The sequence below is a fragment of the Lynx canadensis genome, chromosome B4 (assembly GCF_007474595.2).
Source record: "Lynx canadensis isolate LIC74 chromosome B4, mLynCan4.pri.v2, whole genome shotgun sequence".
NCBI classification, from domain to species: domain Eukaryota; kingdom Metazoa; phylum Chordata; class Mammalia; order Carnivora; family Felidae; genus Lynx; species Lynx canadensis.
The window spans coordinates 71,166,068-71,190,718 of NC_044309.1; the positions used below are offsets into that span (position 1 = coordinate 71,166,068).

General features: G+C 38.3%; 1 protein-coding gene across 1 annotated transcript in view; it reads left to right on the forward strand.

Annotated features, from left to right (window-relative positions):
* Positions 1 to 23,345, forward strand: part of TMEM117 (transmembrane protein 117) — a 497,401-nt gene extending 474,056 nt beyond the window's left edge. Inside the window, 2 exon segments of the mRNA XM_030322378.1 lie at positions 10,606 to 10,735; positions 22,082 to 23,345. Of these exon segments, the coding sequence (XP_030178238.1) occupies positions 10,606 to 10,735; positions 22,082 to 22,728 (777 nt within the window). The 3' untranslated portion in view covers positions 22,729 to 23,345.
* The last annotated feature ends 1,306 nt before the right edge of the window (positions 23,346 to 24,651 follow it).

The following is a 24,651-nucleotide window of genomic DNA, read 5'->3' on the forward strand; positions in this document are numbered from 1 at the left end:
CTTCTTTACCATCCATCTGTTGGGTAACATGGCTGGAGGCTTATAGCCTCACTGACTCTCATTGTCTACAACTGTATTTATTTATTACTGCCATTTGATATATTTTGAGAATAGATGCTTTGCATATAGTGGGTGTTGAATAGCTGCTGAATTAGTTGAATATCAGTGTGATCCCATTCTATGGGTGACTTGAATGCGCTATAGAGAACTTCTGCAAGAAATGTAGACTTAACAATCACTCTATCAGTGCTGTGGGGAATTTATATACCTAGCCCACTGTCACCACCTCAGGTTTCTCTGAATGAATAGTGTCAATATAAAGGCAGGCAACTACTAACATGCATGCAAGTCTTCTTTACCCTAGCATGTAAACTTGTTTTCCAAAAGGACCCTGAGGGGGGAGAATATCTCCCCCATAGGTGGCTAACAAGGAAAACAATGTATTTGAGGTTTTTCTTGGCTATTGACCTTTGAACTATCAATAGCTTCAATTTTTTTTTTCAATTCACTGAGGGTATAATTCTCAAACAACAAAATGCATTTTATTCTTTCTATCCTACCCTGCCCCTATGTATCTTGTTTTCCTAGTCTTTGCTCTCTTACTTGAGGGTTGATAATTTGTCTCTAGAGCTCAGAGGATGAACATTCTTGACCTAAAACTCATCGAAGAAAGGCCTGGAAAGTCTGACAGTTCAAATCCATTGCTCTAAAGGTTTTATTTTCTGTTCATGTTATCACTGAGTTGTCCATGGGGGTCAGAGCAGAGACTCTGTGATTGCTCCAGAATCTGAAGTCTTTACTGAAAGGTAAAACAGAAGGAAACCACACTGGGTACAGAGCAGCAAGGATCTGGCTTATTGTCTCTAAAAGCCTGCTGCGTTCAAGACACAGTGAACTTGGCCCAGTGTTGCTTTGTTTCGTTTTGTTCTTCAGGAAAACATCTATTTTGACTTTACAGACAGTGATGGTCATAATATTTATCAACTGGCACGGCAGAGGTACTGACCAATCAGAATAAACATCAGCTGTAAACAACCAGAGAATATCCATACAGGTGGACAGATTTTAACATTCATCTTAAAATACGAAAAGGGAATCTTAGGGTGTCAGAGTCCCCTATTCTACCAAAATTCAATTTACCTTATACTAAAAAAAATTTCTTTGAAATTAGTACAATTATAGTTTCTCACCAGTTACTGATTCTTTATCCTTTCCCACTAATAAAATCTCCTCATAAGAGTTCTGTGTTATTGCCTCTACTTCTCATCTCCTATTTTCCTTTGAACAGACTCCACTCAGGCTTTTGTCCACAATATCATCTTCCTCTGGAGCTCAGAGACCTTATCAAGATTAACTACCCTCATATTGTCAAGTACTATATTTAATTTTCAGTCTTCCTACTCAGGTTTTTTTAGGTGCATAGTTAATCACTACTTCCTTCTTGAAACACTTTTTCCACCTGACTTCTAGGATGCCACCTTCTCCTGTTTTTCTTGTAATGTATGCCATTCCTTTTCGGTTTTCTTTCCTGGCCTCTCCTCTTCTAACTTCTAAATGTTGGAGTGCTTCAATGCTCAGTCCTTGATAAGTCTCCTCTTTTCCTGTCCTTTCAGATGATTTTATTCAGTTCTAAGGCTTTAGGTCAATCCATGCACTGGTGACTCCACATCTGTATCTCCAGCTTTTGCCTCTCCCCTAAGCCTCCCAACTACCTACACACTACCTCCATTTGGATGTCTAATTTTTCACATTCTGAAAAAAATCTCTGGGTTTCTTACCCACTTCCCTACCTTCTACAAGTGTATTGGTTCCTCCATCTTTCCTTACCCATTTAATGCTACTGGTTGTTTTAGCAACTGGTAAGTTCAGAAGTTCAGTTGGTAATAGCTTTAAAATACATGTCGATCTGAATACCTGACCACCCATGTTTCCCCATCACCATCTCACAGCTAAACTATTGCAGCAGGCTCTAACTGGTCTTTATTCCTCCTACAGCCAGCACCACTCGGACTCTTACCACCATTCTACCCTTGCTGTTTCTTGAGCACACCCATCTCATTCCCTCCTCAGGGTCTTTGCATCCTCCTCCTAGCTGATCCGCTTCTCCTCCACAACTTTACGGGGCTTGCTCTTTCCTACCAGTCAGTACTGCATACAAAGTTCACCCTCGAAGAAGCTTTCTTCTGATTAACTAAACTAACGCCCACCCCTAACTCACTACTCTTCATCCCCTAACCCTGCTAGATTTCCTTCAGAGTATTTATCAATCTTTGACACCATATTATAATGCTATTTGCTGATTGACTGGTCTCCTGACCAGAATATATGCTCTACAAGACACTCCTGAAAGAAGTGATAATCATAGAAATGAACCCATTGCAAGAAATCCTACAGGTTTTATCTTAACCACCCATCTGATATTTAGATCAACTTCATACTCTCTCTTGTATCTGTGAAGTGAATATTTTTATATTGAATTACATTTACCCACTGATCTCCACTATTATCATTTTTTCAGACATAAAAATTACCTGAATATTAAATAAAAATTTTAGGGGCGCCTGGGTGGCTCAGTCGGTTAAGCGGCCGACTTCGGCTCAGGTCATGATCTAGCAGTCTGTGAGTTCGAGCCCCGTGTCGGGTTCTGTGCTGACAGCTCAGAGCCTGGAGCCTGTTTCAGATTCTGTGTCTCCCTCTCTCTGACCCTCCCCCATTCATTCTCTGTCTCAAAAATAAATAAACATTAAAAAAATTTTTTTAAATAAAAATTTTACCAAGGACAATAATATCTATTCTTTTGAAAGTATGCAAATTAATTTTTCTATATAGCCCATAGAAGAAATTAGTCATTCAGACAATTGAATGTGACCACTGCTGGCAGCATGCACAGAGCCAGAACAGATACTGGAGCAGTGACATTTCATACCAAATGTGCAAATACAATAAAGCGCAGAGTAAGCAAAGGGCTATGTGCTGTTGAACTGCAGCCAGTGTCTCACAAATAACATAAAAGTGTGTTGTCTGAGGACCTCCTTCCACTAGATTTCACTCTTTCCTTACAAGGGAAAGACTAATTATTAGGAGCTCTCATTTAAGTAAAAAGTATGCCAATTTATTAGGTAGTTAATAGTCATTCTTCTTACGAAGTGCAAAGTAAGTTGTTTGATAACTGATGGATAATTTTATTGAAAAGGACATTATTGAGTTATAAGAATGTATTTCTTTAGACTTTGCACTAACTGGGCCACCCACGTGGCTCAGTTGGGTAAGCGTCTGACTTTGGCTCAGGTCATGATCTCGTGGTTTGTGAGTTCGAGCCCTGCGTCAGGCTCTGTGCTGACAGCTCAGAGCCTGGAGCCTGCTTCAGATTCTGTCTCCTCCTCTCTGCCTTCTCCCCCACTTTCTCTCTCTCTCTCTCTCTCTCTCTCAATAAACAAACAGAAAAAAAAATTAGACTTTGCACTAACTTTAGTTATCAGCAACATGTCATAGGCAATGGTTTGTTTCCTCCCATCCCCCTGCAGAGGAGTCTCTCAGATGTCAAGTACTCTTTCTTGTGTACCAGTGAACTGTATCACCCCAGTGAGGGGTATTGATTTCCCATTATTCCTAGGTGCCACATGATGCATTTCTATTAGTTGTAAACACTTACAGGACTGACTTTTATTTTGTCCTTCATCACATCAGTCTGCCAAAGCAGGACATCTGTTAATGAGGCCCAGTGCATTTCATCAGACACTCTTCCATCTTGGTGCCTAAGGGAATGATGTTTTCGAGGTGTGTAAATATAAAAAAGCTTTTAAAAAACCAACTTCTCTTTTGCCAGAACCTCATGGTAGGGTCTTTAAAAAATAACAAAAAACTGTACTTACTTTTCAAATCTACTCTGGGCTTGACTTATTATTGGCTTTTTCTACAGGCATTTAACCATTGCTTATATCTCATTGATATATGTTGGCTTCAAAATTAGCCTGGAAAATTCTTACTGGCTTTTGCAAGTAAGAAAAATTATCGATGAAGAAATACATTAAGTAGCATTACAAAATAGGCCCTTGGGATAAATTAGATTGTTTGGACCATGATTTGAGAGTTAACTGGTATCTTAGAATATACAAAAACACACGAACGAGTCACATTCTTTGAACATTTTAAGTAAGGCTTTACAGCTGGACTTGGGATTTGTTTTAGCAATGAATGAGATCTGCCATCTCTACTACTTGTTGACAAAGCCTACTTCAACTGAAAAGCCATGATTTTTCCCTAAAGATTTAAAATCTTTTAAAATAGATAATGTGCGTCCTGAGAGAAAACTTCAAAATATTATAGAATGCATTTGCCCTTGAGGGGGAAAAATAGTGAATATTAAAGGAAGGTGAAAGAACAACATGTAAGAAGAAGGTGTTTGTCAAAGGGCATCTGAGTAACTTCCTGCTATCTCTTTTGTACATCACTCACAATTACTATCTCTCTTTTGTACATCACTCTCAATTACTGCAGGGTATCTCTGATGGAAGCCTTGCCTTGGCGGTCTTCCTGCCATCACCTACTGTGGGAAATGATCCTCCCCTTTTATTTAATCACATGTTGGTTTACATTCTCTTTTTTGTTCTCTGACTAGATTGGACATGTATCATGAATTTCTTTACATTCACTAATTGTAAATCTGGCAACTAAAAGGGTGTCTTGGATCATCCCAATAGGCATTTTTAGTAACTCCCCAAACATTAACTTGTCTCACAATATTTACACTTGACCACTTTCTTTCTCTAGTTATCTGCCGTCTCCTTTCCTCTGTGATCTTTGGCAAATGGTTTAATCTTTGGGTTATGCTCTATATGACTCCAGTATACCTAGTTTATGGGGGCGGGGGGGGGGACAACCAATTTTTTTTTTTCATAATGAGCCTCAGATTTATTTGCAATATCATTTTAGACAGACAAGTATGTGTTGCATTGCCTCTGTTTACCTAAATCCATTCTGTGTTTCCATTTACATGAAACCAACAAGGGATTATTGTATATGTTAAACTTGCAGAGAGTTCCATTCATCAATTTGACAAATATTTGAGTTCTTACTATATGCTGAGCATTCCTTCAAGTATGAGGAATAGACCAGTGAACAAAGCAGGGAAAACTTATGTAAGCTCCCTGGAGCTTACATTCCAATGGGAGACATAGGCAAGGAACAAAAAAATAAGCAAAATCTACTATATGTCAAGATTTTCAAGGATTTATTCAGCCAAGTGATACCAAGGAAACTTTGCCAATTAAAAGGATAGGGTTGCTGAAAGAAATCAGGCCCTCGAGATTCTTATTAAGAAACAAAAATATCACCCAAAGCATAAGTACAATTCTTCAGGCCACCACAGTTCACTGTTACCTAAAATCCTGTTGCTAGGACACTAGCAACATAGAAAAGCTACTTTACAAGCTGGAGAAATTTTTGGTGAGATGATGTTCTGATATTCATAGGACTAAATGAGTTTTTGAAATATGAGGAGAAATAGATATTAATGAAGATGAAAAAAAGCATATCTGTATAGTTATCTTTTGAAACCATTTAAAGCTTAATAATCTAATGCCTATAAAGAGGAGATACATTATTCCACTGAAAAAATGTTGCTAATTTTTATTAACATCTAAGAATTTATTGTCAATTCTTTTTGAAATGGTTATCACTACTTTTCAGTAAATTCTAACCTATTGTCTTAATTTCCTAAAAAATCAAGTGGCCAATATTTGCGCCCCACACGAACACACACATTAAACTTCTGCTCTGATACCATGGCTTTAGTTTTGTGGGGTAGTCAGTGTTATTACATTTTTATCCTCTAACACTTTTCTAAATAGAAATGAGGTCTCTTCATTTGATTTGCGAAATTGAATGCCAGTTGGGGAATTCAAAACAGTGTTGGTTTCAAGCTTGAGTTCCTCTGCATAGTACCAAGTTCTTTCTCTTGGCCCCAAGGCATGTGTCTCAATGAGAAAACATGAGGGAATGATGAATCCAGCATATCCTGAGACCATTTTGCCTATATACTTAATGTTTCCCTGAAATTCTGTCCAAATGTGGTCCATGAATGAGAGGGCCACATTTGGACAGAATCAGATTTGGATGCATCAGTCCAAATTACATGTCCCAATGTAATTTGGACATCAGTGTCCAAATGTGATTTTTATTGCTATAGGCAGAGTAAGCCATAGTATGTAAGAAATAAGATTAGATATATACCATGGCACTGCTCATTTATTTTTATATGGGAAATATGCCCATCGGAATGAGAATTAACTGTTTCTTATATGAAGCAAGATACAAAGATGGAAGTCTGTTCGTCACCATGAACTGATGAGAAGTGGAGGGGCAGGTATGAGCTGATGGGCCTAAATATCTCTTACTTCACTGAACCATTAATGTGATAGACTTCTGTAGTCATTGTTAGATTTACTAACAGAAAGGAGTAAGGAAGCCTTGAATTACTACTGATAACGTTTCTTGAAGAACAAATTAAATGAGCATTTCATAATATACAGTCACAGTGCCAGCCTATCTCTACCATGGTTTTAAACACATTTTGCCTCATCATTCTCGTAACTCCACATTTTCATCTTGTGTCCAAAGTATATGCCTTACGTTTACACGGCAAGAAAGCAAGCCATGATTCTCATTGCATTTATATACAAGCTGTGTATGAAATTGGCTATACATCCAGTTATAATGTCAAGAGAATCTCAGTATTTGATATCAATCACCTGTTAGTCAAATGACCTAACGTATCAGTGTGATTAGAAGCCAGCTATCCCTGGGACAGGTGCTTAGTGGAGAACTAGTTAGGCATGGTCTTCTTGTTCAAATTTGAGTCAGATAAAAAATGAGACCCCTTGGGTAGGAGGCAGCGATGCAGTTCAAAGGTTTTCACAGAACGGCTTTTGGTGGGAGACGAGCAGGAGATGACTGTCATCATTGATTCTCCAGTAGAACAGATAGAGCAGGTCAAAATAATCCCAGTTCAGAGTGAAAAACAGTAACTGTTATCACTGTTCACACAGAAAGCATGGCCTGACAGAAGGTATTTATTCTTCGGGCTGTGCTCTGCCACAATGCAAGTACATCATTTTAAGACAAATTTCCTCATCTGTAAAATGGGCTAATAATAGTAAGCTTTCACAATCATTTTGTACATAGGTAAAATATAAATACATAGCCTAGGGTGATGCTAGAACATTGCAAGTGCTTGATAATTAATGCCAAATGCCCACAGATTTCCTCAGCTCTTAGTCACTCATGTGCTAGCTTACCAGCTCCTACCTGCCCAGAAGCAGTACCTCCCTTCCCCCATTGTTAAGTTCTTTCTGGATGTCACAACAGTGTCACCACATTGCACAAGAAACCAAGTTGGTCATGTCCTTCCATCTTCCCCCTGAGGTTGCCTCACGTTTCTTTGAGAGGCACCTTCCCTAAAGCCCTGCTCCCATTGCCCTCTGGGAGAACACCACGCTGATCGAAGTCCCAGTCACAGACCTCAGGAGGCCAGCACTGTGCAGTGGATGAGAGCAGAAAGGGGAAGACAGCGTTTGACTTTTCTCACCAGGACCTGGAAGCAGCCTATGTGTGATTCTGAAAACAGACCTATCACATTCCTCTGCTTCACTCTCAGGATAAAACTGACCCTGGGATCATGCTGGGAAACCAGCCATGCTTGTTGGCCATTTCCCTTTCGCTTCCTTCTGTCTCCAGCACCGTGCTCATTGCTGTCCATGCATTATCTCATCCTCCCAAGGAGCCCGTGAGGTCGCAATATTCAACCCCTATTTATTTATTTGTTTATTTATCTATCTATCTATCTATCTATCTTAAAATTTTTTTAATGTTTATTTACTTATGAGAGAGAGAGAGAGAGAGAGAGAGAGCAAGCACGGGAGGAGCAGAGAGGAGACACGGAATCTGAAGCAGGTTCCAGGCTCTGAGCTGTCAGCAGAGAGCCTGAGATGGAGCCGGAACCCACAAACCACGAGATCATGACCTGAGCTGAAGTCAGATGTTTAACCAACTGAGCCACCCAGGAACCCCTATTTAACCCCAATTTATAGATAAAGAGGCTGAAACCTAAAGAGATTCAGAACACCATCCTCCGTCCTCTTTCACCTACTTAAAGTAGGTATCACCAGCCTCAGATACCTGCTGTCCATTAAGACAAGCCCCACACTTCCTGCAAATTATAGCAACTACTATTATTATTACCATTCCACTCTATGTCAAGTGAGACCAGAATTTACACTGATCCAATCATGAGTCTGGAGAAGTATGTGGGAGTAGGAATTGAAGCACAAAAATTGGACTAGCAAGGAGAGAAGGGAATTCCAAGATTAAGGAAAAGGGTTTTGAAAACCAAGATGGGGTGATTATAAAAAATCATATGGAAGGAGTGACTCTAAAAGAATGTACCATCTCTTTTTTATTAATCCTCTTTTCAATAACTTTTCTTACATGGCACCAGCTACATCTATCACACATTCCAGGGAACTCCCTGTCCTGATCCCTTCTTTAAAAAAAAACAAACAAAAAGAAAATAAAACAAAAAACCACTAATGCCATCATCCAAATAAGGATCAAGAGTTTCTCTTCTGTTTTGTCCACACTCAATTTCCTTAATTCATCTTCCTCCAAGTGCAGGTGGGAAATAATTGAGGAACTATTTTTTTGGTGAATGAAGCTTTGATCCCATTCTATAAGAAATCTCTTAAGTTTACTTTTGAACTAAACCAATTTCATACCCAGTAGAAAACTTCCATGTCATGGAATAAAAAGCTAAATGAGAACAGTCCAAGAGCACCTTTCAAAAAGAAGGTACACTAACTATACTTGCCCTATCACTACCAAGAACTATTCTCTTCCTTAAACCAAAAAAAAAAAAAAAAAAAAAAAAAAAAAAATGAAAACGAGAACTGCTCTATTGATAATGCTTTATGTTGTTTATCCAGGGAAAGGGAAAAATACTCTGGTTATCAGACCCTTTGTGTGTCAAGCATAATTTTTCTTGGGAGATGTCCGTTACATTTTAGCAAAAGACCAAATTCAATTCCAATTCTTTTAGCAAGAGTATTTCAAGTAACAAAAAATGCAAGGTAATATCAATGAAAAATAAAGGAAAATGCAATTTAATAAAGTGCAGTAATTCACAAGTATTATTACCAATCCATTTCCACTAATATTTTAGATCAAAATATTCTAAATGATCCAGCTTATGCTTTGGGATTTCCAAATTTTCCAAATTACATGTCTACTTACTGCTGATGTCTGAAAAACAAGGGGAGGTGAGACCAACAAGATATGTGCATACACACCAATAGAAAAAGATGATGTGGTATCATTTCATTTTTCTTTTTGTGTATTTCTTGTTAGCAGCTTGAAGTGATTCATAGGTCATGAAATTAATAGACATTGAAAACTTTCCTGGCGACCGCCACTCACAGAGGCTCCTTTTCTCTGAAGCCTATCCTCCCTTGACCAGAATTCTCAGCCAAAAGGGGAGTGGGATGGACATGGAGGCCGCTGTAATGTTCCAGCAACTCTATTATTGGCATATGTGTATGAGCTGAATATATAGAAGTCATGGAAAGATTTAACTTTTTAAATTAAAATAATGTATTGAAATCTGAAATGCATATTTTTTCCATTATGTTTTAAGTAATATTTTTAAAAGATACTCACTAAACATAGGACTGATAATTTAATGGTTATTCAAAGTGAAAATATGTGTATGAATGCCTATGGATCCACCTCAGATGTTCATATTTGAGTCTATTTAGTCTGTTCTTTCTTCACATGCTAGTAGTGAACTTCAGTTTGGTGCACTATCCAAAAACCAAGAGCAGATGAGACACCTAAAAATATCCTCATTTGCATCTGTTTCCCTTCCTTAGGAGAGGGAGGGTCAGCCCTCCTGATTTTGCCTTACATCAAGAAAATAACTAAGATCATTGGGGAATTAATTCATTGTTCATCTCTCCTGCTAGCATGTCAGGCCCTCCATCATCTGCTTCAAATTGATGCTAAATTGCAAGAGAACAGGACAGGAGTCTTTGGCATTTTTCCATTGCATGTAATAAGTCAACAGAGATGATTAATAAAAGGCCCTTGGATGTGAGTTGAAAAACTTGGTTAAGTGAATTAGATCCTCTTTACTTTGTCCTCTTACACAAAACATAGTCTTAGAGGGTTCATATTTTTAAAAGGTAGGGAAACAAAATATAACAAAATTACCACATATTTATAAAATATGGATCACTTCCTCCCTATAAAAATTTAAGATCAGTTCTCCAGAATGAAAGAGATAAACACGTATAGATGCAAATCAATTCTATATTGGCTTCTTAGTACCACATTAAAGAGAAAATCTGAGGATGTAAGTTATGACTTAATTTTGATTTTGAATGCATGCAACTACCTAATGTACATAAAATAACCATTACAGATTGAAACATCCAACAGCTTGCTGCATTTAAATGATTTTAAAATAAGTGCTTGTAAAAAGTCAATTTTTGGTGTTTTGCTGCTTAGGAACGAAACAAATCACAAATATGTTTTTATGTTGATTTTCTTTGACAGGACTGGGAATTCCCACATTTTATGGGAGATGTTGATGTAAATCTTCCTGGGTTGCACACTCCTCACATGCAGTTCAAGATTCCTTTCTTCCAGAAGATCTTCAAGGAGGAATATCATATTCACATAACAGGTATGTTGTAACTTTAAACACAATTTGATTGTCTCCTACTTAGAGTAATACTAGCTGCTATAAAAAAGCAAACAGTAACATTTTAGAGGCATGCATACATATAGTTTTATTTCTCACGTAACAGTGCAAGGTGGTTCCAGGTCACCTGGGGGTTCCAAAGTATCATTCCGGGACTTAGGCTATGAGTGGCTTCAATACTTCCAACTTCAACATCCAGCAGGCAGATGGGAATAAAGAGAATGGAGAAAATGATTAAGAAGGCTTACCTTTTTCTAAATCGCCTTGGCACAGGAAAGAAGCATGTGCCCTCCATTCACATTCCATTGACAGTAGCTCATCAGATGTCCCCACTTAAGAATCAGGGAGGAAATGTGGTCTCTAGCTGAGCAGCCACATCAGTGTCACATCTACTGTTCTAGCATACTATTCCTGGAGAAGGAGGCCGCACTTCTTGGCATGGATATTTAGCTATCTCTGCCAAACTCCATCTACAACTCCCCCTTGGTTTTCTTCATTAGGTTGGTTGCTTTCTCACAACATGCAGCTCGGTATTTTTTTTTCAGCATTTATACTTTTTACACTTTGGTCCTCATTTCCTGCTGAGATTGGAACAGTGGTAACCCAGAGCACCAGTCAGACCATGTGCCTTTAGGGAGTTTGGCCACTTCTCATTTGACTGAATAAAACCTACTTCTATGGCAGAGCTTATGTTTCTCTCACGTGAGCCTCTTGCAGATCCTCAAGATTATTTCCTGTGCATATATGCCCTGCTTCCTAAATGGCTCCGATATGATTTATTATATTCTTTCATGACTTCTCAGTCATTCTCGTCTATAAAAGGTCTTCCTGAAGTTACATTTTATACTTTTTTTTTTTTTTAATAACCAGAAGCAGACAGCTGAATGGTCACATATATGATGGCATTAGTTCCCAAGCTGTTCGGTTACACAGAGTGAATGTGTGTGTGTTTCAAGGACAATGGCCTAGGATCCCACACCTGCTAAAAACTGCTGAAGAAATCTGTGCTTACACTACCGTCTGTGCTGCTGAGTAAAAATAGCCTGAGCACAGAACACGTGAACATCTGAGTCCTGCAAAAAACCTTTGCTTCCCAACTTGAGGGCTGGTTTTGCTTTGAGCATGAGGCGACCTTCCTAAATTGGAGAATGAGCTCATGAATAGGGAAGATGCAGCAGGTTTCTTCTCCTATTCAAAATGAATGAGGCCCATCTATTAAATTCACTGGGTAAATCAATCAATTTGAGTTCAGGTCACATAGTGTGGTTTCAGAGTCCCCACTTAATCTCGACAGCATGCTACCCTCTCGGACTTCTCAAACAGCTAACACACACATGGCATCATCATTTCCCTTTGGGTGGGCTTCTGCCTGGACCATCTGTTCTTGCTATCAGCTCTTGTCCCAGGCCATCATGGCACTAATATTGTCTCTGAACGAGTATCAGAATCCGTGTCAAAAATAAACTTCTGCGGTGCATAATATCAGGTTAAAAAGGGGGAGGGACATTCAGAGGAACTCACTGGTAAGAAAAAAAATCAAGTTATTAAAAATATTTGATTTGGGGCTATTTTGCAGAGCTTTGTCATATATATTTGCTATCATTTTTAGACAGGGACAGGTTCAGGTTTTGTGGTGCCCAAAGCTTACACAATTTGGAATGCTCTATTTAAGAATATAAAAGCAAAGTTACAACTAAAAATTACATTCGGTGCCTTGGAAGAGGGACATGCATACAGGAGTCCCGGAAGCCTCAGTGTAACTAGCTTTGAGATAAAGCCTCCCATGAAGTTGAACTAAAATCTTCATTCCACCAAGTATTATTTTCTAGAAACTTAAAAGGAGGAAAGACTGGCAAAGTTCTTATAATGGAGACTGCATGTTTAAAAAAAGTTTGGGAGAAGGTAGAAATATGTTGTCATTAAGGCTTTGATGCAGCATTTGCCAAATTACGCTGATAATCATATCACCCAGAAAACTTTATAAATATACACATTGTTGGGCCCATTGCTGATGTTCCAACTCAGTAGGTCTGGGCAAAGGCCAGGAAATGGGACTTTTAAAAAGCTCCCCTAGGTGTGCTGGTCTTTGGGAACTGCCTCTTTGTGATGGAGAAGCCGCAAGTGAAGTCAGATTATCTCCCAGAGACAGGAGACCGGCTGTGCAAATGATTGAGTGCCTGGACCTGCCGGTAAGACCTTTGAGGATTCTGGAGTTTAGATCCAAAATAAAATAGGGTACATGTGGACTTTGGGGTGAAGGGCTCCACCATAAACTAGATAGTTAAAACTATTAGTTTTTATCACGGATCCAGTTTGTGGTAGGATGATCATGTGCCTCCCCAGATCCGTGATAAAAACTTCTAGGAAAATCATGGCAGGTTTGGAGGCTGAAGAAAGTCTGAACTTTTCCCCTCTTGTTATGTTACTCTCTTTGTTCTGTTAATTGCTGAAGATGTTGCTGAGGACACTCTGAAGTAGCAGCTAGTCTCCTGTGAAAGGCCTGTTACTTTATCTTGCTCTGTAAGAAAATGGTTTCTGGGGAACCTAGATAAATTTCCAAAGCATGGTACATATTGTGTTTTAATATGCTCAATAGTCAGTAGCCTGCAAATGCCCAAGTCAACTGCAAACACTAACATGTCAGCTCCTCCAGGTTCTGCTTCTTTTGGTAGGGAACTCAGTGCTTTTCTTGATAAGCAATAGAGTAGTATCTCTTGGTTTATTAAGCATAAACTCTCTATATCCATCAGTGGTTCTCAAATTCAGTGTGTGTGAGAATCACGTGGACAGCTTGTTTAAAAAGATCCCTCAGCTGCACACGCAGAGCCCGATGCCTGAGGTAGGAGGTGGAGCCTGGAACTTCAAGCACCTCCAATAATGCCGATGCAGGCTGCCAGAGGACCCCTCTTTGAGAAACGCTGCTGCTGAGAAACACTTGCTACAGTCACAGTTCCTCTCATCTCAGCTTTATTTTCACATGCAACTCTTAAGATCAAAAGCCAAAGGACAATGAACATTCATAGAGGGGGTGCTAATGAGAAGGGCACAGGATACAGTCCTGCCAGGAGCTGGAAAGTTCAGACCTGGGGGTCAGGAAAAGAGGTCCCAAAATAGGCTATGTCGGGAACACACCTGGGTGACCACAGAGGAAGCTAAAGTCAGGGATAGGAAGGGATCCTATGGACCCCCAGACAGCTCCATCTGTTGCTTTCTCTGCCTGTGTTTGTTGTGCACTAGAAGAGTCTGTGTGACTCTTTTCTGGGATTCAGAGATGGTGCCACCATGGCCTCAACTGTCATTTCTTGATGATCTAGAAATAATGTTCAAGGCATGCTGAGAAAATGGAATGTAAATGTTTGCTGCCCAGACTCCAGCTCTGCCATTGACTGATGGCATTTCCCTTGTCAAGTTCCTTACCTCTTAGAGGCTCAGTTTTCTCATCTGTTCAATGGGGACAGTGAAGGTACATATCCCATACGGTTGTTGTGAGATTTAAATTAATATGCACAAGGCATTTTAGACACCGTTACCATTTGGTAAGCACTCAGTAAACTCTCACTCCTTTTACCTGAAGCTTTTCCTTTCATCCATCCAGAATTCATGTTTCTTGTTTAATTCAAAAACATTAGGTAGCCTGAGAGAGGGCTCTTTTATTATTTATCCACTATTCTGAATGCTCTACTGTTATCCACTGTTCTGAGTCAAGAAGGAGAATGCTAAGAATGGGAAAAAAAATGTCTCCCAATGACGAGCTCTGTATGGAGAGGGTTATCTGACACTGATGAGTTCCCATTGGCATTTTAAAAGCATTTAAGATTTGGGTATTATCTAATCCTGACTCCATGCTAGTTGTCTTCATGCATTTCAGAAATGACTTGAATTGTTGCATCTGTTTAGCTCATCTGGAGCCCCCTTGACAGATGGTTTGCTGCAGTGTGTAGGAGCTTTCATTTCACAAGCTGGGCTGCAGCTTATAAAAATAAATCCTCTCTATCCAAGGGTGTGTTCAAATATTTTTTCTGGGAATTTGGACTTCCATAACAAAGGGGATACGTGGTTAGTGATTAGGTCGCATATCAACTGCTTTTAGCCCAAGCCATTGTTGCTCTCGTAAACTAAATTGCTAACTGCAACCATGCCACATCTCCTCTGGCCTCTTCCCTTTTACCTATAAGGTGAGTGCAAAGATGGATTCAAAATATGAGGTACTAAGTCTCCGGAGGCGAGAGAGGAATGGCCTCTCAATTCGCTCTCGGAAGCTCCTCTGAGTCCTATTAATTGCCAATCCCGGTGGAAGCTCTGCCATCTGTCATCCCAGCCAGACAAAGGAAGTGTCCCTTTGGTGGCCATCATCTGAGTGAATAGGAGGGGGTCGGGGAAAGGACAGAAGGAAGGCCTGTGCATCTGTGAGGAGAGAATCACACTGTTGGCACGATGATGCCCACGGGAACCCTTTCGGCAAAAATGGAAAAGGTAGAACGTAAACAAACCTCCATAGCGTCTGTGTTCTATTTCAGTTTCCTGAGCGGTGTGAGGCACAGGTGCTTTACAATGGCGAAGAATGTGGAAGATAATGAATAAAACCCCTCTGTTTCTATTTCCATAGGCACATGATTTCTGGCAAATGAGTTCCCAGAGATTGTTTTTTAAAGAGCTCTCCTGTGTCAGTCAGATCATGGGAAGTGCTGGGGAGGGCAGGCCAGTGGTTCATCCAGAATATTCTGTCTCACAAATTAACAAGGGGGCTTGTTATAGGGAAAATGTGATGCATCCTGTTCACCATGACAGTCTCTAAAGATCATGAATTTATCCAAAGTACACAAGGATCTCTTGCTATTATCTCAGTTGTGAATTTTTCTAAACCTTTCCTGAAGCAGTTTCTATTTTCAACACATTTAGACAGCTCTAAGAGTTAACTATGTTTACTTCTACATAAAGCAGCAATTCCTTTTATTTGTCCAAAACTCATCTTCTTCAAGGCCAGGGTTGCTTTTTTGCCCATGGCCTGTCAGCCCTTGCTGCCCCTGAGCTAGCCTGCTGTCTCCAAATTGAGATGTCCTGCCTTCATTTATGCATATATGAGGACATCTGTGATAAAACTTACATGCTCTTCAGGAATTGTCTTTACAGCCAGAAGAGAGACTTGAAATATATAATGAATTATATATACTCTTTGAGATATGAATATTTTCTTTTCCCAATTTTCTAGATTATATCTGATTTTAGCAGTATACCAGAATTTACCAGATCATTGTGACACATGTATTTGATTTGAAAGACTGTAACTTTACTTCTTGTATTTTTCTGGACAAAGTATCTCACAGTTTACCTATTGGTTAACAGACATTTTCTGAATTAATATGTGTCTAAAACTAAGCCGGGATCTAGGCAATACAGAAATGAACATGACATAATTCCTAATCTCAAGAGTCTAATAGTCACCTAATTTAGTATAACCCCATGGCCTTTTACTTCTGCTTTTATCATAGCGAATTTCTACCCCTATCACTGGATTATGTCCTCCAAAGGAATAGTCCTCACTTAGGAGGTGACAAAGACAAGAGAGGCACTTAGAGAAACTATATTCATTTGCTTTTAAGTCTTAAGACCTTACTTTGCTAACTCAAATTAACTCTTATTAATTCATAAATTAGTAGATATCTTCAATTTACTAAATGTTCTCCTCATGGCCCAAGCACTTAATGTGGTTCCCAGATATCCCTAAATTACCTAGGGTGTGAGGGCACAGGTGCTTAAAGGGGTTAAAGAGATGCTAAGTCAGTGAGCCCTGTTATCACTGCTCATGTCTGCAATGGGAGGACATTGATCTGGCCAAGAAGCCTGTTACAGCAAGCTGCTATTTCTTTAATTATCCAAAATTTATCTTTTTCAAGGCCTTGGTTGCTTGTTATCCCATAAAGGATTTTGAAGGCTTTGTGGAGCATGACTATTTCATATATCTGCACTGGATGCCAGAGTCTAGCCCAGTGGTAGCACCCATTTGGGATGAAGGTGCCTATGGCACAGCTCAGTCTCAATGCTAACTGGCAACTTTACTGAGTTAAGAAAAAATTAATATAATTGCATATTTGATTAATGCAAGGTTTATTATATAAACCCCTAATCTCAAGAGTCTAATGGTCATCTAATTTAGTACATATTATATGGTGGAAATATCAGCACTTTACACTATTTTTTCCTTAGTTGAAAAAACATTTTCCCCCAAATTGTCATTTCCTATGCTAAGTGATAGTGATATTTAGTGAAGGATCCTTTTAAAACCAACTAGCCCAGAATTCTGTAATCTCCCACAATGTGAAAAGATAAAATTACCATTATAATATCATTTTTGGCAATCAGTAGGATTCATTAAAGGCACAAAATGCAAGAAAGAGGTAATCCCACCAACACCATGCAGTGATTTCTCATTAAAGGAGACAGTGAGAGATTTCAACAAGGAGATTAATAGAAATAATGTATGGATTCTTACCCTCCCTCCTTGGTGATTTACATTATGTTATGTAGTTGAAACAACAGGGGGAAATGCAAAATCTCTCCTATGATTAATGCTGAAATACCAAGGCTCTTGTTATGGTTGAATGTACATTCACAACAACACACTTGGGAAATGGCAAGAGATCACTTATTTTCCTTTTTGTGTCTGATCCCCTTTCCATGTGGGTCATTTCAGGGACTCAGATTTATTTTTTATGGTAAACAGTGTTTTCTCAGAATATACATTTTTTTTTTTTAAGGAAAGCTTTCTCTGCATGAAAATTGTGGATTCCATCTTTTTGCTCTAATGGTGAGATTTCCTGGCCCATCATAAAATGTTAAGGTTTAGGTGATGTTTATTTCACAGACTTATCAAAGAGATGTTTAGGGCTGGGGAGAAACCTGTAGGGTCATATAGCTCAGCTCCCTCACTTTATAGACAAGAACAGTGGGGTTGAGCTGTCTTGTGTGACAAGTAAGCTGTTTTGCTTACTGGTTCGCCACATATCACAGGGCAAAAGTAATTTTTTAAAGAGGAGAGAACGCATTACAAAAGTAACAAAACACTATGTGGGAAAATAGAAGGAAGGATGTTAGCAAAAATGAATATCCTTCCTCTGCGTAAATGCGTAAGTGGACCAGCGGTTATGTTATGTGGACGGGAAACAAACAAACAAAGTAGGAAAAGCCACTGCTTGTGCATTTTTACCAGCTCCAAGTTTCAGCTGACTGGCTTTGACAGTGGCGGGGGGGGGGGGATGCTTGGGGGAAGGAGAGGTAGAGACAGTGCTACATCCACAGAAGAAAAGAAAGGAAACGTGATGTCAGTAGGAAGCCTGCCTCACTCTGTCCTCTCCCTTCTGCACTTCCCCACCCCAACACGGCCACTCAGCTGTGCGGGAGACTTGGAGACAGGTTCCTGTTCTTTAGCCTCAAATTTTTGTATATAGTTGACCTATCTCTAGACCATTCTCCTGCAAGTTGTAGACAAATTACCAGTTGCTAAGAATTTTCAACATATGAAATATGCTGATTCACAAAGCATGTTTACATGTAACTATACACTTAGTCCTCTTAGATAACGGGTCCAGTTATAGCTCAGTGATTCATGCTGTTTTATCCAAACTGAAACATTTGATCACCTTTAGGATATATCTTTGTTACAAACCCTTACATGCTCTTCTCTCCCTATATCACCAAGATCCTATATTAACTGGATTGAAGATATAAAGGAAGGAAACTGTAGAAAAAATACTCCTCTACATTTCTGGCAAATTTAATAGATTTCAGAGGACTCTCAGATATAAACTTATTTTATCCTCAGAATAATCCTTCGAGATCGTTATGTTGGTATCATTCTCCATTTCACAGAATTAAAAATTGAATAGCCACTAACTAGCAGGATTCGGGGTGGGGGGGAAGGACAGAATCATAGAACTGGAAGTCATCTGGTTCAGTTTCCTCAATTTGAAAATAAAATTATTGAGGCCTGGAGAGGTTAAACAGGTAACCCAAGGTTGTATTATTTTCATATTAGAATGAGATCTTTATCTGCTGATTTCCAGCCTGCAGTTTTTGACTGTGGTTTTCTGTCTCAAGGATCAGGAAAGATGTGTTACAGCGGGGTGATGACACCCATTAGCTGATGTCAGAAAACACATTTCTAATTTGTTCCTCCTCCGTCCCATCTAAATTTTCAGGCTCCAGATCACATGATAAATAAAATAAAGTGATTCTTTAAAGTTTGGTTGTCAAAGTGACCCAGTGCACCATTCAACTTAGGTGGTGGAACAATAGTGTAGAAAGTGTGGGGGAGAGCTCCTCCTATCCTGAGGGTTTCTTACTAGTTTGGTCAGTGTACAATTTTTATGCTCCGATGTTATCTTTTCCCTTCTTTATTGACATTCTCTGAGCATCTTTTCCCACCAGAAAAGCACCATTCCCCAAGCTCAGTGAGCATCCTTTCTTCTCCCTGATTTTGTGACAGTACTTATCACTGGTTTCTGATACCCTAGATACAGGGCCCACTTTATGAGGGACTGCCCTATTCTTGCATCAATAACAATGACTTAGAGAGAGAGTACAAGTTTCTCCAAGGGACCTTTGTGAGTCAAGGTGATTGTCAGTCATAAAAATTCTTCCTCACCATCAGCATATGTAGTTTACAGCAAGAGAGTAGGTATGAATCTGCTGCAACAGAGAAGCACCCAAAGCCCCTCTCTCAACTTGCTTTCATGGAAGCTACAAACTATTGCCTCATTGATAGTGATGAGAACCTCAGAACTTTTTTTTTAATGTTATTAACTGTTATGTTTGAGAGAGAGAGAGAGAGAGAGAGAGAGAGAGGCAAAGAGAGAGGGAGACACAGAATCCAAAGCAGGCTCCAGGCTCTGAACTGTCAGCATAGAGCCCAACGAGGGGCTCAAACCCATGAACCATGAGATCATGATCTGAGCCGAAGTTGGACATTTAACTGACTGAGCCACCCAGGCGCCCCAAGAACCTCAGAACTTTTTAATTCACTTGCCTCTCATTCCTCTCCTGTTTTCTCTTCCTACAGTATTCTCCATTACTTTCTTTCTCTCTCCTCTTTAGTATCACCTGATCTTTTCCTGTATGCTATTCTATTTGCAGCATAATAAAAACATAAACTAAAGAAACGCAACATTTTCCAGGCTATTCTCTGTCCTTTCCCTTTCAGGACCACATGAATTACTACTTCCTACAAAAATCCTTTCTGCAGAAATTAGCCCTCAGTCTTCATTACATTTTCCCAACATCTTCAGTGTTTACCATTTGTAACACTCAGTTGGTGCCTCACAAATGTGGCCTCTAACTACTATTTATCTGTTGATGCCACTGTTCTGTTACCCTAACAAGATAATGAGTTCCCCCGTAAGGCAAAAATGTATGTCCTCAGCATCTACTAAGGTATCCTAAAACAGAGTCTATTATGAGCACAATAAATGTTTGATAATGCTGCTTACCTTTGTATTTGATTGAATTTCACTAGCTTGAGCTTTCTTTACTCATTTTATGGTTGATTCTTAGTGAGAATCTCTTTTAGTTTTGGCTATGACTCCAGGAGAGCAGGAGTGGTTAGAGCTTAGCAGTGCCAGATGTTATAAATAGTTTATCATATGTGCAAACAACATTCCCAATGTTTCAACTTACTCTCTAGTGTGGGTATGCAAAATAAATTATTTGGGCAAGAGTTTCCACTACAAAGACTTTAACAATTGTATAGTTGAACAATTTCAGGACTGGCAGAGTTATAATTTCCCTTCAGATAGTTTAGATAAATTCTCTTGATAGAGAAGAAGTTGTACCTTCCTATGCAAATGCAGACATTATCACGTCTTAGGCAAGGCTTTCATGTTCATAACAGTAACAATTACTGAGTTTCTATTATGTACCAGGCACTGCGTTTAGCATCTAATTATCTTATGAAATACTAACAGCTTTAGTAAGTACTGTTATTTTCTGCATGCAAAGATACTGAGGTTTAGAGAATTTAAACAACTAGCCCAAGATCACATAGCTAGTAAGTTTTAGAGCCAGGATTAAAACCTTTCAATTTTGCATAGAGTAGGAACTTGAAAATGTATAAAGATGATGATAAAACACTTTCCCAAACTCCTCACAAAGTTATATTTTTATATAGCTCTATGTTCTGTTAGAATACATATTGCAAAAATTCATTAGAATGGTTTAATAAGTTTGCCCAGGATTCTCTCTTTTGTCCCAAGAGCTCTATAATCTTGTGAAGCAGTAACTTAATCATGTTCAATACTGTTATCTTCAGATACAAAATAAAATAATTTGACATACTATATTTAACATTTATAACTAAAGCTTTTGGAACTAAAGCAATATATATATATTGCTATATATAGCAATATAGCACCTGTTTGCTATAGGTGATAGCAAAATGTATCAGCTATTTTGCTACAGCAAACCTATAAGGTATTACTATATCATGATATACTTGATATTGTAAAGCTTGCAATAAATTGTGATTATAATAAAATTATGATGGAATCTAGTATCCCTTGAAAATTTCCCTATGTTCTTTTTCATTTGCAGATGTAGGGATATCATAGATAATATGCCTCTAAACAAGGTCTTATTTGCATGAGAATTTTAAATACTACAAAGAAATTATAGCGGTTACAATCTCTCCAAATCATCTCTTCTAAAGCAGTTTATTGGCTTTGGTTGTATTTATATGTCTGATAAATGGATTCTGTTCAATGAGATTTGATGCAATTATTTTTAAAGTCTTGAATGCTCAAGAATTATTGATCTGAGTCACATCAACTAACGGTCTAATCAACAAGTCACCTACAAACAGCAATGTGAATTCAATTGATATACTGCTGTGTTTGCATTGCAAAATGATTTCTTGTCTAGACACAATTATAAAACTGTAAGAGATGTTCAATCAGATGTTAGACTTTTCTAAGAATTTAATTAGAACTTTGTTTTTTAAATATTAATTGAGATATTCTAGAGAATAACCTACATAGAACCAAATTTGAGTATGGCTGTGGTACCTACAAAACAAGGCAGCTTAATCTGGTTAGTATAAATAGCATAAATTATTGACTCTGGGACCTACAGTTACATTCTCATGTGGTCTAGAATACATTTAGGAAATATCCTTTGCCAATTCACTTAATGGCAGCATAGCACTCTCAAAAAAATGCTAACAGGTCTAAGACATGAACAATTTATACTATTATACCATTATCTCCATTTTATTGGGGAAAAAACCCTATTGCAGTTTTATAGGTCTTTGACTAATATGCGGTATTTCTTTTTTTAATGCAGGTAAATGGTTTAACTATGGAATTATCTTTCTTGTCCTGATTTTGGATCTTAATATGTGGAAGAACCAGATATTTTATAAGCCTCATGAGTACGGACAGTATATAGGCCCAGGGCAGAAGATATACACAGTGAAAGACTCCGAAAGTTTAAAGGATTTGAACAGAACCAAACTTTCCTGGGAATGGAGGTCCAATCACACTAACCCTCGGACTAATAAAACATATGTTGAGGGAGATATGTTCTTACACAGCAGGTTCATAGGGGCTAGCCTTGATGTCAAGTGTCTGGCTTTTGTTCCGAGTTTAATAGCTTTTGTGTGGTTTGGATTCTTCATTTGGTTCTTTGGACGGTTTTTGAAAAATGAGCAAGGCATGGAGAATCAAGACAAAACTTATACTCGCATGAAAAGAAAATCACCGTCAGAACATAGCAAGGACATGGGGATCACTCGAGAGAACACACAGGCCTCAGTGGAAGACCCACTGAATGACCCTCCTTTGGTTTGCATCAGGTCTGACTTCAACGAAATTGTCTACAAGTCTTCCCACCTAACGTCAGAAAACTTAAGCTCACACTTGAATGAATCTACCAGTGGGACAGAAGCCGATCCAGATCCAACAACTTCTAAAAGTACACCTACGAACTAGATTCACTTACTTGGAGACAGCACAAAAAGCAACCTTGAGTGTAACTTTAAAAAGTTAGTCTTTCCTTTTGTAAATGTAAAGTTTACGTAGTGTTAGGTAAAGAAACACAAACAATGCCACAACGGTGCTCAACATGCTTTTTCTAGGACTCATTGTTTTCTATTTGTATTATAATCTACGTGCCTCCTGTATATCTAACAGTCCTTTAGAGATTGCTTTTCACAATTGCACAAGCTATTTACTGACTTTACAGCATAGTAGAAGATTAGCTGATTACCCGTGTATCTGATGTTCAACCATAGTGGTGCCTTGAGACATTAAACTGTTTTTAACTGTACCAGAAATGAAGTGTGGAACAGTTCTCTAACCTACTTCACATGGGGTGTTTTTTGTTTTGTTTTTTTTTTTTTTTTGTATACAATTATTTTTGATCTACACTTGATGTCTTAGCAGGAAACAGATATAGCCAATATGTGGCTTAGGAAGTATCTCTTTTACCTATTCAGCAGTGGAGTTGGTGACTCTGACAGCAGGATTGCAGAGAGGCATGGTGATTGCCTTTGAATTTGTATTGGCTATCTGCCAAATACAAATACAGATTCAAAATTCAGTAATAGGAGAACGATAATCCAGCATGGGTCACTACTTGTGAAATGTGACTTTCTCCAACCAGTAATTGCAATTAGATGATAATACCTAATTATGTTTTCCTAATTAAAGATAAATTGCTACTTGATTAAAAATCCTGCCCTTCACCTATGGGAACAAAGGTTAAGAGGAACAGTTGGATGAACTCTCAAACTTATTGGCATTTACACAAAGCTCTAGAAAACCAAGGAACTGAAGTTTTAATCATGTGAAGGTTGTACAGCCTACTATCTACAATATTTGTACATCTTTCTGTAAATATGGCTCTGGACAATGAAAATTGAACAACCTATGCCAACCCTGAATAAGGGAACTCCTCTAAAAATTATGCAGCAGAACCTTGTGAGGTAGAAAAAGAAGTGCATGAAAGAATCTGTTTAGTAGCTTGTTTTGTGTGTTTTTTGTTGTTTTTTTTAAGAATTAAACATCATACATTAATAAATATGAATTATACATCAGTGAATCTGTGATGTAGTTTTTTGTTTATAATGGATTCATTTGTATATTAATTTAACAACAGCCCATTTAATTTTAACTTGATGCCAGATGAGTTAAAAAATGGAACATACCCAACTTGCTTTTAATTTTGTTCCATAAATTGTGGTTGCATGTTCTTCAGGGGGTTGGGGAGATCACTTTTAAGGCAAAATTATTCTCCTGTCACATACTGACATAACTGTATTTTGTCTTATGATTTTTAAAATATCTCTTGTTTTGATCTATCTGCTTTTAAGCTTGCAGCATGCTGAATTTAGCATGTGTGATAGAACTATGTATTTATCTGTCACTTGAGAGCCAGCTTTAATAAACACTTTCCTACAATTGTTTACTAAGCAATTAGAACCATGCCCCTGCTGTTTCATTTACCTTTAATAGCTATGTATGGTGCAACTTAGAATTATAAGTATCTCTGAAACTAAAAATGCAGAGATCAAGCTCACTATAGTAACCCACTGACCATACTGTTTAAAGAAACTTACCATGTTCTTGCTTGGCCAATGTGGTAACATTGGCCATTACCAAATTTACATAGCATAAAACATTGAACTTTTGACTCTAGGAGAACACACACACACACACATAGACCCATATATTTATATATACTCACTGTTCTATAAATATATATATTATATAATTATATATATAAATATAAATATATATATTATCCTGAAAGTTAGTGTCTTATAGAATGAAGAAGGAAGTTGATTTATAGAAAATGGGTGTTTATTAGCAGTATATAGTCCTTATGAAAATATTATTTGATAATTTTTAGGT